This window comes from Hyaena hyaena, unplaced genomic scaffold (genome assembly GCF_003009895.1).
Source record: "Hyaena hyaena isolate Hyena2069 unplaced genomic scaffold, ASM300989v1 scaffold_282, whole genome shotgun sequence".
NCBI lineage: Eukaryota > Metazoa > Chordata > Mammalia > Carnivora > Hyaenidae > Hyaena > Hyaena hyaena.
In genome coordinates this window covers 1,777,460-1,795,892 of record NW_024080915.1, presented here as the reverse complement: position 1 = coordinate 1,795,892, position 18,433 = coordinate 1,777,460, and the positions used below count along the sequence as shown (strand labels likewise).

General features: G+C 50.1%; 2 protein-coding genes across 3 annotated transcripts in view; one reads left to right on the top strand and one right to left on the bottom strand.

Moving 5' to 3' along the window:
* SLC22A23 (solute carrier family 22 member 23) overlaps positions 1–6,109 on the top strand; it is a 183,452-nt gene extending 177,343 nt beyond the window's left edge. For both annotated transcript variants that reach the window (XM_039246529.1, XM_039246530.1), the window contains one exon: positions 1,856–6,109. In XM_039246529.1, coding sequence (XP_039102460.1) covers positions 1,856–2,207 — 352 coding nt within the window. In that variant the 3' untranslated portion in view covers positions 2,208–6,109. The remainder of the gene's footprint in view (positions 1–1,855) is intronic.
* A 1,637-nt stretch (positions 6,110–7,746) lies between these two features.
* Positions 7,747–16,731, bottom strand: PSMG4 (proteasome assembly chaperone 4). Its single transcript, XM_039246551.1, has 3 exons — positions 16,435–16,731; positions 11,579–11,654; positions 7,747–7,950 (listed from the first exon to the last, which is right to left on the bottom strand). The coding sequence occupies exons 1-3, from the start codon at positions 16,606–16,608 to the stop codon at positions 7,829–7,831; spliced, it is 372 nt and encodes a 123-aa protein (XP_039102482.1). The 5' UTR covers positions 16,609–16,731; the 3' UTR covers positions 7,747–7,828.
* Positions 16,732–18,433: the final 1,702 nt, after the last annotated feature.

Genomic DNA, 18,433 nt, shown 5'->3' with positions numbered 1-18,433 from the left:
ATTAAACATTAAAAAAAAAAAAGTATTCTAGGGTTAGCACTTAGATTCGAGTCATCAGATATACTCTTTGCTCACTTTTGTGAGCAACAAGTTCACTCTTTTTCATGTGGATTTCCAGTTGTCCCAGCACCGCTTGTTGAAAAGACTCTCCTTCCCCCACTGAATTTGCCTCTGTCAAAAATCAGCTGACTGTAAATGTAAGAGTGTTTTCCTGAACTCTCAGTTGTTCCATTGACCTCTCAATACACCAATAAATCCCACACTGCCTTTATTACTAGAGCTTTATCCTAAGTTCTAAAATTGGGAAGGTAAGCCCTTGAATTTTGTTATGCTTCAAAATTGTTTTGGCTCTTCTGGGTCCTTTACATTGCCATATAAATCTTGGGATCAGATTATCTTTTTCTGGAAAAAAAAAGTCATCTGGGAATTTGATAAGGGTTGTGTTGAATCTATACATTCCATCTAAGGTGGAAGAATTGCCATCTTAACAGTATTGACTCTTCTGATCCATGAACCTGGAATTTCTCTTCATTTATTGTTTTATTTCTATTTTATTCTTTTGATGTTGCTGGAACTGGAATTTTCTTAATTTCATTTTCAGCTTTGTTGCTGGCATGTAGACATACAGTTGACTTTTGCCCGTTGATCTTGTCCCGTCCCTCGTAGATCAGCACTTTTGTGAGTTAGAGCCACCTGTGGTGCCAACCAAGACAATCAGAGGCTCCTCAAGAGCCTGCTGCAGGGGTCTTCTGCCCAAGCACATCCAAGAATAAAGGTCACTTCACTAAAGGGTGGCGCGTAAGCTCTTAAGCAGCTCCAGTGAAAGTTCTTCCTTGAAACAACCCCACATCCCTGTACCCCCTGCCCACTGGTCTGGGTCTGCTGAGGTGACCCCTTCCTTGAGGCAGGACTGCATCTACCAGGCCCTTTCATTGTAGCTCCAGTGCAGAGACCAGCCAGCCGTCCCTGGCCTGTGCATTGCAGGGCACAGTGGGACCATGACCTCCTGTCACCTGAACGTCATGGTCCCCTTTACTGCAGCCCAGCCCTGCACTGCTTTCTCAGTGGCCACATGATACTTATCCCCCAAAATATGCTTTTATGTTGGAGCTATGACAGAACTTTATGTTGCATATCTACTAATCTCTCTAGAACTCTTGGTAGGTTCCCTCAAACGGCAGAGGAATAGAGATAAATGGCACTCGCTCTAGGCTTGCATTTAGTACTTTCTGAGCTCAGTGCTGCTGTGAATTTCTCTCAATCACAGTGTGAGGCTCCTGGTACAATAGCTCCCCAAGCTAGGGCTGGTGGTATGCGGGATGATTTTAGGAAATACATGCTGCACAACAATAAATAACAACTGACAGTGAGAAAAATTATTGTCTCTCTAGTTATGGCCAGAAAAAATCTGTTAGTGCTGTTATGTCTATAGTACTCTCTTTAACCTCTGTTAACCCACCCCCACCACCCGGTTTCTAAATGAAGAGCAAACCTTGGAAAAGAGCATAATTTAATAATACTTTGTTTTCATTGCCTATTATTTACGGCAAGTGGTACTGGTTTTCCATTTACAATAGTGTTGTGAAATTGCCTTTCAAAATAAAGTGAAAAAACTTTAGCTGGTGAGAAAAAATATTCTCTAGAGGTGGTACAAAGCCGGCTAAGGGAAGGTGGTTTGGGATATCCAGCGTGTGGGGGTACACTGGGCGGGGGGCGGGGGCCATGAACTTGCCCCGTGATCCTGCCCAAGCGTGTCCCCCCCTACCCCCACCCCCGCCTCTGGGAGTGCCGTGCCCTTCATCGGGGCAGCGTCTAACCGCAGACACTGACCGTGTGTGCTCGTGCCTTCCTGCAGGTGCGGCGGGCTGGGGCTGGTGCTGGCCAGCGCGGGCTTCGGCATGCTGACGGCGCCCATCATCGATCTGCACAACCAGAAAGGCTACTTCCTGCACCACATCATTTTTGCCTGCTGCACGCTCATCTGCATCATCTGCATCCTCCTGCTGCCAGAGAGTAGGAACCAGAACCTGCCTGAGAACATCTCCAACGGGGAGCACTACACTCGGCAGCCGCTCCTGCCGCACAAGAAGGGGGAGCAGCCCCTCCTGCTCACCAATGCCGAGCTCAAGGACTACTCTGGCCTCCACGATGCGGCCACTGCAGGGGATGGGCTGCCTGAGAACGCCACAGCCAATGGCATGAAGTAGCTCTGGGCACGGCCTTCCCTGAAGGGGGCACTGGGGGCTCCAAGGGTTTGGGGGCTGTTCGGGCACAGGTTTATAGACCAGGGACCGAACACGTGGCTGGGGGCAGGGAAACCCAATTCTGCTGCTGACGCCACGGACGGTAAGACTGTCAACTGGTGTGGGGCAACTCTGTCTTTGCAAGACTCTAAGGACCGTGTTTGGAGGAAGCAGACTCTTTGGAAATAACCCTTTGGACTTTCTTTTCTGCCATGAGATGTTTGTATTTATTTTGGTCATTTTTACGAGAAGCACTTTATTCCCTTTCCTCTGATCTCGAAACGGAACCACCTCCTTTGGAAGAGGGACACGGCCAATGAGGAGGACGCTGTAGGCAGCCAGCGCAGCGGTCCTGGAGGTTACACGCCATCCTTGCCCAGCACCCCGCAGAGGAGCCAGGGGTCGCTCACTCTGGGCCGCGCCCCCCAAGGCCGCCTGCCTGTGAACAGACTGACCGGTCATGGAGTATCTCCATGACCGCACTGTAGACAGAGTGAAATGTAAATGATTAGGTTTTTGCTAGAGAGTCTGTGTATGGTTTTTAAAGGGTTTTTGTGTGTGTGTGTGTGTGTGTGTCTGTGAGGTAAGAGCTTCTGTTCCATGTGTTGGGGGAAAGCAGCTCCCAGATACCATTAAAACCAGCTTAGTCTTTCCTTCAGGACCATCCTTTCGTACTTGACGCTGGAAACTCTCTGGGGGAAAGTGTAGACGTTTCACCAGAAATCCTAAACAGCGAGTAGTACTACGGCCACAGTTTGCTGACGCAGGCTTGCCTGGCGGAGCTCATGACGAGCAGCGGTGTGGAGACATTAACACGATCGATAATCCTTCCCGGGTTTGGCTCCAGCAGGAAAGTGCCCCCGTCCACGCTCAGCTTCTTGGCCAGCACAACTTGAAAACACAGCTACTCTCGAACTCAAAACCAATAGACACATAACTGAAACAGACGACTGAGGCAAACCCACAGGAGCAAGGGGTGCTCCCACCCACATCTGAGCACACACCGCCGCGTAGAGATCACCAGCCCGGAAGACTGTCAGCTCTCCCTGACCTCACGCTGAGAGACTGCGAAGCCTGTGGGAGCCGTGCCCCCTCCAGCCCGCCTCTGCCTGCTTCCTGCTTCCTGTCACTTCCGTCAGCACACAGGGGGGTTTAGGGCGGGGAGTGGGAATCTCACAGGTGAGTCCACCTGACCTCCAGCCTCTTAAAGCGGCAAGACCAGTGGAGAGAAAGCAATAACTCACCAAAGTTCAACACCCATCCCCGATAGCCAAGGGTTTTTGTTGTGTTCCTCATTTTGTCCCAGAAAGTGAAGGCTTCTTCCTGCTTTTCCAAGTCAGGCTTTCTCTGCCTGTCAGGGGGCGCTTCAGAGAAACCTTGGAGGGCCTCCTCAAGGACACCCAGGGGGCCACTAAGAAACAACATTGGTGCAGGCAGGCACTGCCTTGTAGCAACACAGGCACCCGAATTTTTGGACAGCCTGGATTCTTTCTAGAATTGTCCACCTCTGCACTCTGTGACATGTGTCTTTGCTGTGAGCTGTGTTCTTCCAGGGAACCTGCGGCCTCAAGTCTGTGAGGCAATTAGGTGACTTCCAGCTGACAGCTGCTAGAACTCAAAAGGGCCAGAAAAGAGGTTGATATAACTTCCCCTTCTCCCCTTCAGACTTTCTACCTGCCCTGTTCTCAGTCCACTCACCTCTCTCCTCCAAAACTGCTAGACCCCAGTAGGAGCCCTCTGAAGTGATAAAGACATTGTGAGGAGGTGAGCAAACTTGCAGGCATGCATGACTCCAGGGAGTAAACTACACTGTGTCTGTCTCATCACCAGTGCCTGGGGTGTCCAGCCTGCCTGCGAAGGAGGCCGCCTGTGAAGGAAGGCCATCTGGGATGGAGGCCACCTGCTAAGGTGGCCACCTGGGAAGGAGGCTGCCTGGGATGGAAGGCTGCATAGGAAGGAAGGCCGCCTGGCAGTCTCTCCCCTGCTCTGAGCCCAGCTCACCCAGGCCTTCCTTCTTGTCTGTTAAGTCACTTTTGTTCCATGTTTCAATGTTAGTCTGCATTTACCTTAATTTAAAAAGAACTTTCTTTATATCTGTGTAGCCTTCACGTGCCAAACTTGTGAAATACCTTTTGCCTTTTTTAGAGTACTTGCTACAAGGCCACCGGGCAGCTGGGGAGGCAGGAAGGAGCCAGCGAGGTCCCTGGGACCACACCTGGCCGGGTACATGTCTGCATCCCTCACCCCAGCCCCGGGCAGCTGCAGCGCTGGGACAGCCCCTTTGCTGTCCTGCAGGACTTGAGCGTGCTCACGGTGGTCCATAGCCCTTCTGTAAGAAACGTACTGAAGCTGTCGAGTGCTGCCAGTAATCCCTATCTAGGAAGGCAGAGGCGAGGCACAGCAGAGACAAAGTCCCGTTCCTCGGTCTCTGATCTCTGTCTGACATGACAACTATAAAAACTAGTCCAAGAGAGACAGCGGTCAGCACTGTCACTTCAGCGATCGGGACTAACTCATCAACGACTAGGAGAAGCTAGCATGAGGACTGGGCTCTTGGGACCAAAGTCTAGCAGATGTGAACGAGGCTGACTTGCCAACAGTCAGTGAGGTCTCGGCAAAGAGGCTCTTCCAGCAGCCTCAGGGATGGGCTGAGCTCCTGTCCTGTTGCTGGTTCAGCTTAGGGACAGCCGAAGCCCTTGAGGAATGCCTTTATGAAACGGAGCCAAAGCAGAAAAGCTTCCGTGTGGGCTGAGCTCTGGGAAGTCCAGGACCAAGTGAGCAAGGCAGCTGGGGCTCACCGCGGTGGGGTCCATCTCTGCAAGGGTGGGGGCTGCGGCCACCATGTCCCTGGCACCTGTCAGTAGTGCTTGGACTCCTCGGTCCTGTTTCCTTCATGGTTAGTGAGGAAACACTTCTCAGGCACCTGCTATTCAAGTCCGCCTTCCCCCCCACCTCCACCCCTCCACCGCCCGGGGAGACATCCCAAGGTACGTGCTCCAGCTCTCCTCCTCCTCCACCCACTCGTGCACCCCGCGATCCTATCAGGGAGCTGTGATCCCCTTCCAATAAAAGATATGCACAAATGTGAACACTTGAGACAGGGCTGGATACTTCTTCATTTTGTTCTTTTCCAGAAGTCAACAGGAACACCACATACACGAAACATTAGCACCCAAGACAAATAGGAAACAGTTTTAAACGCTTTGTTTTCTAAAAGAGTATAATCACTTTCAACGAGGGGAAAGGGGCTGGTAAGTTGGTTTGGCCACAGAACAGAAAGAGAGCAAAAATAAACCTCGTAAAGGAAGTAATTGCACTCAAACAGTACCACTTCCTAGAGCCAAACAAGAAATGACTGAAGTGCCATTAAATGAACCGTGTGACCATCGCATCGCCCAGCCCCTAGGTGGCGCGCAAGCGCACGCACATGCTGGGGGAGCCCACACTTCAACTCTTTAAAAGGACACCTCACTTTAATGTATTGTGTGTTTTGGAAAAGCAGTACAGTGTGTTATGTCTAGTAGGGAATACTTCCCTCCCTCTGTCCTTCCTGCAACCCCAACATTTGAGGTTTCTCTGTAAGAACCGTGTTACTGTACATGTCGACCGGGATTACTCTGGAGGTGCTCATTCATAGCACAAGCCTAAATCGGGTTCTGAACTGTCGTTCAAAGCTAAACGTCTGCATGATGTCACATCTGTTGTACTTTTGGGGAAAATTTGTATGTAAATGTACAGAAATAAAAATGTTGCCCCATTAACAAATTTCCACTGGAATGTCTTCCCTACCTCATCTGATGGTATCCAATGAAGGGCATTTCACGACCATTGACTACAAAGTAATAAAAACTCTACCTGTTGATGCAGCTCTCACTGTCCCTACTTTAGCGCCTCTGTAAACCGAGTCTTTGCTCTCACCCTGAGGGGACAGCGGGTGGCCTCTGATCTCGCTTGCAGGGTCCTAGTCTTAAAGGCAGACAGAGCCAGAGATTGGATTTAAACACAAACTGTTCACTTAGTGACATTCTCAGACCACCTGAGAAATGGGGGGGGGGGGACAGCTTCAGGAAATGGAAGCGTTCTTGTCTCTTGTGTGTCGACGCCCTGCTATTCCGTGGCCTGCCGGTTCCTAGACAGGTCAAGAAATGACTCTCTTACACTGTGATTCTGGGAGGAAAGACTGATAACCCAAAACCCTTTTCTTTAATGTAGTATTTTTTAACAAGAAAACACTATTTCTTTAATAAAGTATTTATACCAAACTCTTCTCTCCATATCCCTGATTTTGTGTTACTTACTCTTCTTAGAGAGGGGCCCACCATGCTTCCAACCTACGACTGTGTGGCCGGGGCCTTGGACGTTAGCACAGGAAGTCTGCAAAGGAGGCAAGTGTCTTAAACCCCAGATCGGCTCCTCTCAAGTGCCTTTATGTCCTGGCCCCTGGTTGCCTACCACTAGCTCAATATGAGACTCTTGCCACTACGCGAAACATGTTACAGGGCCCTCAACTATCTGCCTCTAGCAACAAAAGGGGTCCAGAGGGGCCCTGAAGACTAGACAATTCTTTGCCAGTGGTCCTCAGCCCTGCCTCTGCTGAGCAGCATTGTGGGGAGCTTTTCAACAACACCAAAACCTGGGCCCCAGACCATCTGAACCTCTGGGGAAGGGGCAGGCCCGGGCAATCTGTGAAGGCTACCCCCAGGGATTCAAATGTGAAGCTGGGGTCAGGAGCCACTGACCCATGAAATACTGGCTTTTGGAAAAGAGCGAGAAAGAAAATGTGTGAAACTAGAAAGACCGGGATCCACTACATATGGCAGGCAGGAAAGGGCTGCAGATCGAAGGTGGCCAAAGCAGGAACTTAGCACTTGGGAGAAGAGAAATACAGTGACAGCAAGGGCAAGGAGAAGCTAAAGCATTTGGATCCATAAAAATGAAGTGGATAAATACGAGAACTGACATCTGAATTGCCAGGGCACTTTACACAGTCTGCAAAACAGAGTTTGCGAAGCATTATGTGTATCTAATCCTAACAAGAACCCAGTCAAGACAGAGAATATTCTTAATTTATAGGCAAGGAAACAGGGCCCAGAGAAATTAGAACGTCACTCCATCTATAAATCCAATGAGCAGTGTGGAGCGGGGCTCGAACCCAGGCCCAAGGGAGAACACGGCAAGAGGAGTTGTGCCAGGAAGAGGCTCAGCAGGAACGAGACAGGAAGGACATAATGTGAAGCGTAAAGACTTATCACCTTAATTCTAACTGGGAATGTACACAGCAGGGTTATGCCTAATTTACCTCCTTCTGAGAGGAGGTACAAAATCCCACTTTTTCCCCCAGTTCCCTAGTACTGAGCGGTCACAAGGGGAACCCTGGCTGCCCGTTTTGCTCTTCTCCTCCCCCAGGCTGATCAATTGTGGCCTTTGGCCCACAGGCTGGTGAGGGGAAGAAGGAAAGTCAGGAAGATTAACCCTTTAAAAACAAAACATCAACACACGAACCTAATGACAAACAGTGAAATTCAATCCATTTATTTAAATGTACATTGTACATAAGTTACAAATCCTCACTCCTCCCACTCTGCCTAGAACTTTTCCGGAAAAGCCTCCATTTCTTCCTTGATCCTGTTTTCTACAAGTAATGCGAAGTTACTGTCCGTGTTTTGAAGGTTATAGCTGACAAACACCTGTTTGTTGGTCTTCCTGGCTAAAAAGAGAAAACACACGGGCACGGACGTGACTGAAATGCCTGGAGGTCATGTGCGCCTCACACCCATCTCACAGCGGAGAGATGCCTGGGAGAAGAGAGCGAGGTGGTAGGGAGAGAAGACGGTTCTAATCTGTAATGCTCTTCCCAGCAGCGGCCGCAAATGCAGACTCGGGTCATTCAGGTCCCCTCCAGCTCTCTCCCCCTCCCGCGCTGCCTCACACCTGGGAGCTTGTTGGGAGGGGACAGTAATCTACTTCACAAGCCCTCCAGGGGGTCCGAGCACTAATCCACTGTTCTACCTATAAAGTTGGTTTGTTTTTTTGTTTTGTGGATTTTTTTTATTTTTTTAAAATACAGATAATACCAAAGTATTTAAAATACTTAATTTCTCCTTCAGTACCACCCTCTCTACCAATTCCAGTCACTTCCCAGAGATAATCCTGGGACTACATTTCTATATATTTATATTTAGATATCACACACACGATACGTGCATTTACACACAAATGTAGGACTTTCAATTTGATGTTGAAGAGACATTTTGGCCCCTTTCTACAGAACCAATAATAACTGGGGTGTACTCCAACTACAAAAACCAAACACGGTCACATGCCCAGAATCGGAAAGACCTATCCTGAAGACAAATCAGGCAGTAGGCCTAAACCAGTTAAACACCAACCACACCAGAGCGCAGGCCTCCTTGCTAGACCTGGCCTCACCCCACACACCGGGCAAGTGCAATCTCCTACTCCCCACAGACATACCTACCTGCCCTCCCCCAGCCCACAGGCCTCAGATGACCACGCCAGCCCTGTCATCAAAGGCAAAAACACAGTGAGTTGAGGAGAGGAGAGGTAAGGCTGGCACCTGTCAAGTCATGGCCCGCTCGGCCTACTCTCGTTCAGTGGCAGGAAATTCCTTATCCCCAAGGGGGACAATCACTCTACTTGCTCTACTTACAGAGAGCAAAACTGTGTCTGCCTGCACTGTCCACCGAGCACACTCAGCTGTGCCCTCTGGGCTGCACAGAATAAGGGCATCCCCATGCACACCAAAGCCCTCCAGTGCTTCTGGGGCTACTCTGAACCCACTAGAAGTTCTCTTTTTCTACTTCCTTTCATCCTCCATATAAGATACTGTTTCAGGGGGTGCCTCGGTGGCTCAGTTGGTTAAGCATCCAACTTCGCTCAGGTCAAGATCTCACGGTTCGTGAGTTCAAGCCACATGTTGGACTCTGTGCTGACAGCTCAGAACCTGAAGCCTACTTCGGATTCTGTCCCCCATCTCTCTGCCTGTCCCCACTCAAGCTGTCTCTCTCTCTCTCTGTCTCTCTCTCTTTCAAGAATAAACAAACATTAGGGGCGCCTGGGTGGCTTAGTCGGTTAAGCGTCCGGCTTTCGCTTAGGTCATGATCTCGCGGTTCGTGGGTTCGAGCCCCGCGTCGGGCTCTGTGCTGACTGCCAGCTCAGAGCCTGGAGCCTGTTTCAGTCTGTGACTCCCTCTCTCTCTGACCCTCCCCTGCTCACGCTGTCTCTCTCTCTCTCTCTCTCTCTCCTAGAAATAAATAAAACATTAAAAAAAAAAAGAATAAACAAACGTTAAAAAAATTATTTAAAAAAATAAACAAAAAGATACTGTTTTGGGATGCTTCTCTCTTCTCATTACCTCTCTAACACAAGGAATATATTTCAACTGCAGGGTCCAGACCTAAGCTCGAGATGACCAGCACAGGGAAGGGCAGTGCTGGACGGCCCCTCTGTGACCCCAGCACTAGTGCCTCACCAAGCCCAATTTATTTTTTTTTTAAATGTTTATTTAGTTTTGAGAGACAGAGAGGAAGTGTGAGCAGGGGAGGCGCAGAGAGAGAGAGGGAGACACAGAATCTGAAGCAGGCTCCAGGCTCTGAGCTATCAGCACAGAGCCTGATGTGGGGCTTAAACTCACGAACCGTGAGATCATGACCTGAGCCGAAGTCGGACACTTAACCAACTGGGCCACCCAGGTGCCCCTCACCAGGCCCAATTTAAATGGATTATTACAAATGGATGGAAAAGAAAAATAATAGTGAAAAAAACATTTGTACAAACCTAAAAAAAACAAACAAAATACAAAGAAAAAAAATACAAACTAGTTTATTGCATACAAACTACTCCTAGGCTTTCATCTCAAGGGTACCGTTGGGCCCATCTTACTTTGTTGGTATAAACCATTACTCAAGGCACAGCAACGAAGCCCCTGCCGTCTGCCAGAATCTGTCTCCCACACTGGGGCAACCCACCGCTTTCTGGCTCTATAAACATGAACACCCCCACGACTTCATCTGACCAGGCAGGGCATGCAGTGGTCTATTTGATATTAGGTGCATCAGCCCTTCAACACCAGTAAACACATGGTGAAGCACATAGAAGCAGAGGGGCATCTTTTCTTCAACTCACTTTCACGTGGTTCAGAAAAAAAGAAAATATCAACACAGGGAATGATAACAACTGGGAATCTAGGTGAAGGCTAAGCAGGAATTCCCTGTATCTTCGTGGCAAATTTCCTGTAAATGTACAATTGCTTCCTAGTAAGAAGTTACCAAAATACCTTATTCATTTGATTCCTAGCGCACACTAGTTACTAGCCAGGTTTCTCTAACTTCGGGCTAAAGAAAAGGCACAGCAGATGTTCCTAGAACGCCACAGCTGCCCTGTGGTCTCGGCCCTCCTCACGCACAGAACTCAGAGCAGCAAGTCCAGAACAACCTGTCCTGCCCCCCCCTCCCCCACCACCACCACTGGCTGTGTGGCTGTGCTGTTCACACAGGTGCTCACAGAATGACCAGCATATAAACTCCCACTAAGCAGGATCAGGTTGACAGAAATGTCAGTGCCACTAAACCACAAGCTCTCAAAGTCGGGAGCCGGGCCTCAGCCACCAGCACCAGGACACGGGGCCCCATAATAGGCTCTGGAACCGAACTGACAGGGAGAACTGCAAACACAGTGCCTGAAGAGCAGACAGAGGCTGCCCGGCTATCCCATGTCTCCGGGCGCCCTGGCTACTGTGCGCCTGCAGAGGGCAGAACACACATCGTCCTTACCCCGACTACCTGGGTATTTCCAGAAAGATTGTGTTTGGGCCCCAGGAGAGGGTGGTGCTTTTAACCTCAGTTCTTGCCCACCACCCTCCATGCCACACTCAGGTCAGGCCAGTCTCCCCTCTTGCGAGCTGTGAACACCACCAGCTGAAGAGTGTAGGACGATCCCTCCTGCACAGTGCTGCAGGCGGCTCCACAGCCTCTCCCAAATCACCAGGAGGCTACCCAGAGCCACTGCCTGATAGGTACTGTGGGCACCACACTCTCCTCCCAGGAGGAGGTGATGTGTTTACGGAAGGGAACTGAATCACCTTGTCATTCATCAGCCTGGACAGCAGCCAAAGCTTGACATGGGGGTCCCTTAAGAACACGCGGTCATGGACATGGGCACAGACAAGCTCTCCTTAAAGAAGACCCAATGTACAGAGGTCTGTGCTTCTCTCTCAGTATAAGGTTCTTTCCTTCTGAAGTGACCGGCCTCATGGTTCTACTAAACAGCAAGGTCCCCACCTGGCTGGTACATACTACTCCTGCCGTGGTACGTACCTAAGCGTTGGGCAAGGCCAGAGGAGGTCGTGTCAGAAGTATCTCCGAGGAGGGAGGTAGACACAGGGATGGAATCCTAAAAGGAAACAAAGAAAATGATGCTGTTTCTCCATCAGCCAAACTTCTGTGGCTTCTGAGTCGTCCTTCCTGGAAGTGACAGTTTCTGGCAGGTCAGACACATTCACCAAGAGGAGAAGGTCTGGCCTCTGTGTCAACAGCCAGGTCGGTTGACCCTGTATGTGAGTTCACACAGCTGGGACAGATGAAGAGCAGTCACCTGAAGCTGGCGTCACAGTGCTGTTAATAAGTTATAAGACTTACTTTACATAAAAGGCTTATTTTAGGGTTGGAAACCCCAAAGCACACTGAAGGGCAACATTACCACCAAGAGGGAAGCAAACAAGATCGTTAAGGGCGAGGCGAGAGGAAAGCTCATCAGAGTCTGGGTGCCAGTGCCCTCTAGGTCCCTCTCGCCCACAAGTCAATGGAGAAGGCAGATGCCTACCTCTCATCCGGGGCCTGTAAGAGAGCACACGGCTCCGTGCCTCTGAAGGGATCTACGCTCTTCAAGGTCAACAAGGAACTTTGCAAAAGGGCACCAGCCATCAGTGTCCAAATAATGAGAAAAGGAATGTCAGATTATGTTTAGCCAATCCTCATTTCAGATAAGAAGCAATAAAACAAAAGATAAATAAATGTGGCCCTTCTGAAATATAGAAGAAATCTTACTTCCAATTACTTTGGGGTTTTTTTTAATGCTTATTTTGAGAGAGAAAGAAAGAAAGAGAGAGAGAGAGATGGAGGGAGGGAGGAAGGGAGAGAGGGAGAAAGAGAGAATCCCAAACTGGCTCTACACTGTCAGCCCAAAGCTCAATGTGGGACTCGAACTCATGAACCATGAGATCATGAACTGAGCTGAAATCCAGAGTCGAATGCTTAACTGACTGAGCCACCCAGGCACCCCATCCAATTACTTTGGAAGTAACTTCCCTTACCATTAAAATTCCTACCTAGCTTAGGGGAAACACACACACACACACAGTAACTTATAATACAGTCAAATTTGCTTTTATCAAATTATTAGACTTCTAAAAGAAACAGCCTCAATACAGAGGCAAGATTTTTATAAGAATAACCTTATGCCACTAGAGCTCTGGGGTAGGTGCCCCTCCCCCCACACTGTCCAGGTAGACAGATGAACTGAACAAACACCTGCTGTGTGCCAGATACTGTGAGTAGAGCATGGATCAGAAACTGCTCATTGTCTCCTAGGGGTTCAAAGTCACTTCAAAGGGAGAAAGAACTTGTTCGGGTCTAATAAGAGATGATCAAAAAACACAGGGTAAGAATGAAAGCATTTACTGCAAGCATTTTCGTTGAAAAGGTAACAAAAACATAATCTTCATGAATATGCTGTTTACAAATGTCATCATTCAGCTCTATGCTAATAGTATTTAAACTTTCTAGAAAACGTACCTTAACAAGGTGGTCATTTCCCACCAAAAACAAAACTAAAAACCCCACACTATTACCCTGTTACTTCATTATTTCCAAACTCATACTGCACCTGGCTGGCCTTCCAAGCACACACAGGCCTAGATAGTTTTTCTGTGGATGGGACACCAAGTGGGCCCAACATGTGCTAAATTATCTGAGCACACAGGGCCCCATGTCCCCTCTTCCTGGTCTCAGGCCAGCCTCCATCACATTGGGTGTATCTGTATCACCCTTGTTCTAAAGCCTCTCCTGGTGCCACAAACCACGTGTGGCCAGCTTGGAAGAACAGCAGGGGGTTCATGTTCTATATGGTCTTGTCTTGAGCGTGGCAGGGGGGGAAAGGGAGGAGGCAGGAAACGTCACGACCCTTTGGTGTCATCCTCCATGACTGGGCCAACAACCTTTTTCTAGGTAGAGCCAGAGGGTAAGTCGTTTAGATTTTTAGGGACAAGCCCCAGTTGTAACTGTTTGACTCTGCCATCAAAATACAAAAGCTTCAATAGACATTACTGACTGGATGGGTAGAACTATGTTCCAATAAAATTGTGTTACAAAAGCAGACGGGTGGCAGGTCAGGCTCTATGTCGCGGTTTGCCAAGCCCTATTCCACAGGAGTCTTGTGTTTCCTGCCTTAAGCTATGGTGTACACTTCTTCTCTCCAGTTGGCTGGGTGCTCTGTTCCTGGATGACAATGTACAGGTACATAAGGTGGCCAATGAGCGGGAATGAACTTCTGACAAGTCTGGTAACTGAGACTGGCCCCTTTTCCTTTTCCTACCTGCTCTTGGTGGAATGTGAGTTTCCATTTGAGAAAATACATCCTTCTAGGAACATATGACTATGACTACCAGATGGTCAGACTGCCAAAGTGCACCAAAGCAGCCCACAGGAGGAAGCCTGAAATCGATTCAAGGAAGCAATGCCTGGTCTTACCAATGAGTAGTCCTGGGCCCCAGGTAACCACCAGCCTAACCCACTGTCTATGACCACAGCCTTAGGACTAGCAAAGAAGGAAGGTAAGGTGGCTCCAGGGCACCACAAGCTCCAAACGCACCACCGTGTTTATCACCCCGTGCCCCTGCAGACCCTCTTACCTCTCCCCTCCAATGAGAGAAGACACGGAACCACCACCTGCCTAAAGGCCCAGCTGCGGGCACCCACCAGAAAAGAAGTAAAAGAAACCCCACCCAGGAAAAGAACAGCAGGAAGGGAAAGAGCAGAAGAGGGAACCTGTGTGAAGACATCTAGAAGTCCCATTCAGAGGCTGTCTCCTTCCCGAGAGGGTCCTGCCTGATGGCTCTCTCCTCTGATGTCCCACCACCCCAAGGGCCCTGTAGAGACTACAACCCTTACAGCCAGCCACGCTGCAGGTCACTCGGAGCCCTCCCTAGCAAGCCCGGAGTTCCCTGAGGGCGGCCTCATTCTTTCATTCAGCAAGGATTTCACGAGCAGCTTGCCAGGCTACTCATAAAACAGACAACCCTCACCAGCACCGTGGATATTGACAATAAACTGCAGAGGAAGCTACACTGGGGCATGCCCACGCACTGAAGCAGGGAGGAGGGCACGAACAGGAGAGCTCTGCCGGGTAGCAGAGCTTAAAGGGTTACTGTAAAGTCTCTGAACTGTACTCTGAGTTTACCTCTTGAAAGGTCTGCAGCTGAGGGATGACAATATCTGACTGCCGTCTGCTGCCCTGTAGGGAACTGGCCACACAGCAGTGTTGTGGGCTGAACTGTGTCCTCCAAAAAGGTAAGTCCACATCCTAACCCCTAGGACCTGTGAATGTGACTTTACTGGAAATAGGATCTTCGCAGAGATGTAAGATGAGATCATAATGGAATAGGGTGGACCCTTTCTCTATTATGATGGGGGTCTTTACAAGAAAACACACAGAGAAACACACAAAGAAGATGGCCAATGACACCACAGGCAGAGATCTGAGTGATGAAGCCACAAGCCAAGGAACGCCAGGTTTGCCCCCGATACCAGATGTCTCCCTACAAGCCACCAGAAGGAACCAGCCCTGCCCACACCTTGATTTTGGACTTCTGGCCTCCGGAACTCTGGAAGAATAGATCTTGGTTGGTTTAAGCCACCCAGCTTGTGACACTTTGTCACAGCAGCTCTGAGAAATGAAAACTGGCAGCAAAGGGGGAATCAGGCTAGGAGGAAAGGCAATGCTTCAGGCGTGCCCCGGGCAAGGTGGAGAGAAGGTGAGAGGTGTGTAGAGGTGCTTCTAGGCAACCAGCTTGAACAATGGAAATTTGAGTAAGGTAGAAGGGCCCGCAGTGGCCTCCAACCCCCTGGCTGAATACAAACAAGCCTGTTAGGTGACCCACCTCAAAATATCCATAAGTCTAGCTGACCAATGGATGGGTTACTTACACCCGGGCACAAGAAAGGAAAACTCCATTCGCACAAGAAAGGAAAACTCCATTCGATCCCACACCCCCTTAACTACAGCCCCTCACCACTGCCTCCAGGCAGTCTCCCTTGCTGTCTTTCCTACTGCTCCCTGGCGGTTTATTCAGTAAACTTCTACCTCCTTTTCTGCCTCCAGTGAATTCTTTCACTGACCCGGCCAGGCCAACGGAGTGGTTGGATCCCCCCTCTGTGTTGATGGACCACAGTGTCTACAGGTTCACTGACACTCGCCATGTGGAGTGAAAGACAGAGTAATCAAGGTTCGAAAGGAGCTTTCACAACAGATGGGCTGGCTGTGAAAGAAGCAGCTCTGAAGAAAGAAGTTAAGAAGTGGGTCTTAAAATACGTCTAGTGTCAGACTTTCAGGTGGAGACACAGGTGTCCGAAGTTTAGGGAAGAGATCTGTACTGGAAACATAAAGAAAATTTGGCGTGTTCAATAGAGACGGCAGGAAAACTAAGAGGTGGATACCATCCCCCAGGAGGGGGAAAGCGACCAGACTGCAGAGGTCCCGCGGTGAAGCTCTGAACTTTCCAACTACTGAGCGGAGCGCTAGGAGCCAGCGGACCGCCGCCCGCCTTCAAGGTAGAGGAGGAGAGAGGCGGGTCTCTCCTGGGGGCCCACGGACCGGCCGACCGCACTCGGCTTCTCTCGGAAGGTGCTGGTCCAGACCCCCGGTTCCCTAAGACATACCAGGAGTTCCGGTGAGCCCCGAGGCCTCCTAGGCCTAGGAGAGACCTGAGCGCGCAACTCGGGAACTAGAACCCCCGCTATCCCAGGCAGGCACCGGGCCCGCGCCTGGACCCTCGGCCACTCTGCCTCCCCCGCCCCACACCGGCCCCCACACCTGGCACCCTAACCTCTCCCGCCGGCCCCCGTAACTTCCCCGCCCCGGCCCGCGTCCCCACAGCCCCAGCCCGACCTGCACTCACGTAACGGTTGCACATGGCCACGGCGAGGTTACGCAGGTGCGGCGTGGCCCCCACCCACAGGAAGAGCGAGTCCGTCAGCCGCATGACATGGAAGTGGACGAGCTGCTCCCACAGCCTCGCGCTGAAGTTGTGCAGGGAGACGTCCCCGCCCGCGGCGGCCGGGGGCCCGTCCATGCCGCCCGCGGGCCCAGGCCCGCAAACGCCTAGTCTCCCGTCCCGCTGCCGTCTTCCGCCGGGCCAGACCCAAGCAAGCGAGCGACGAGAGGCCGAGCGCGCTTTCGCTTTCAGTCCCTGGGCGCCGGCGAGGCGGGAGCGGGGAGGAGGCGGGGCCAGCCCGGGACGTGGGCGGGGCCAGCCCGGGACGTGGGCGGGGCCGCGGGGCTAGCCAATGCCGAGTAGGCCCGGCCCTGGCTAAACTGTGCCGCCGACCTCTCCTGGCGTTCGGGTGTGGTAAAAACCTGCGGTGCTCGGCGGCAGGGGCTGGACCGGCGTCCAGCGGTGACCTCGGGGAGTCCGCGGGCGCGGAGCAGAACCCGCTCTTGCTTGTTCCCTTCCTCCTCCACCCCAGTTAGTGCTCGATGAGTAGCATTCAAGGGCTGGAGCTAGCCGCATCTTCTTCCCAGGTCCTGACTCAGCCCTTCGGAGACCATCACTTTTAAATTAGTTCCTTAAGCACTCCCCTTCCCCTCACACCGTCTTTGGTCTGGCTTACCAAAATCCTCCTCCTCTAGCAGCCCTGTAGCTTCAGGGAAGCCTTAAATGCAGCTAGCCTTTGAGAAAGGCAGAGGTATTAAGAAAAAGCCTCTAAAAGTTGTGTCCACTAAATTGGCAGGAGGCGGAGCTGGCACTCTTGAACTCAAACCCCCTGAGGTTCATAGTCATGGACAAGCCTGGGCCTTAGGGGTCACCTTTTAACCTTTCTGAGACTCAGTTTCCTCAGTGACAAATTGAAAATAATAGGTAACTTTCAGAGGAGCAGAAAGGGGTGTGAGCCTGTATGTAGGAAGCACCATCAATGGTGGCCATTATAACCCCTGCTAAGGGACCCATTAATTTGAGTCACTTTGGGACATTACAGGGTTGAAATAAGGAACCCTTAAATATTAGAGAATGTTTGAGGTCAAAGCAAGCAGGACCCATTTTATCAGAATCTGTTACAACGGATCCTTGGGTTTTACATCAAAACTATGAGAGTCCTAGTTTTTAAATCTCTAATAGGTCTCAGTTGACTAAATTGAAATTTAAAAGGTTAAGTATTAGGGCACCTGGGTGGCTCAGTGAGTTAAGCATCCGACTTACCGTTTGAGCCCCCATTGGACTACCTGCTATCAGCACAGAGCCTGCTTCAGATCCTCTGTCTCACTGTCTCTCTGCCCCTCCCCTGCATGCACCCTCTCTCAAAAATAAGTAAACATTAAAAAAATAATAAAAGGTTAAGTCTTTTCACAGCTTTGTTCAATTTGCTTATTACCAATGATTCACTATAATAGTTAACTTTCAAGTCAATTTTTTTATTTTTTTATTTTAATTTTTTTTTTACAAATAGTTTATTGTCAAATTGGTTTCCATATAACACCCAGTGCTCATCCCCACAAGTGCCCTCCTCCATGCCCATCTCCCCCTCCCCCTCCACACCCATCAGTCCTCAGTTTGTTTCTCAGCATTCAAGAGTCTCTCATGGTTTGCCTCTCTCCCTTTCCCCCACCATGTCCCCCCTTCTTCTCCCCCATGGTCCTCAGTTAAGTTCCTCCTAATCCTCCTATACATGCAAACATATGATATTTGTCCTTCTCTGCCTGTCAAGTCAATTTTTTTAAACAGCCTTATTAAGAAATAATTGACATACAATAACTACCCATATTTAAAGCATATAAATTGAAGTTTTGACACATGTACAACCAGTGAAACCATGGCTACAATCAAGATAGTGAACATGTCCGGGGCGCCTGGGTGGCTTAGTCGGTTAAGCATCCGACTTTCGCTTAGGTCATGATCTCGC

Bases quoted from the DNA above. Each gene is read 5' to 3' on its own strand.
- PSMG4 (XM_039246551.1), bottom strand. From the start codon at position 16,608: ATGGACGGGCCCCCGGCCGCCGCGGGCGGGGACGTCTCCCTGCACAAC. The intron at 11,655-16,434 runs GTGAGTGCAGGT...GTTTCCTTTTAG, and splicing joins TGGCCATGTGCAACCGTTAC to GATTCCATCCCTGTGTCTAC. The intron at 7,951-11,578 runs GTACGTACCACG...TTCTCTTTTTAG, and splicing joins TGGCCTTGCCCAACGCTTAG to CCAGGAAGACCAACAAACAG.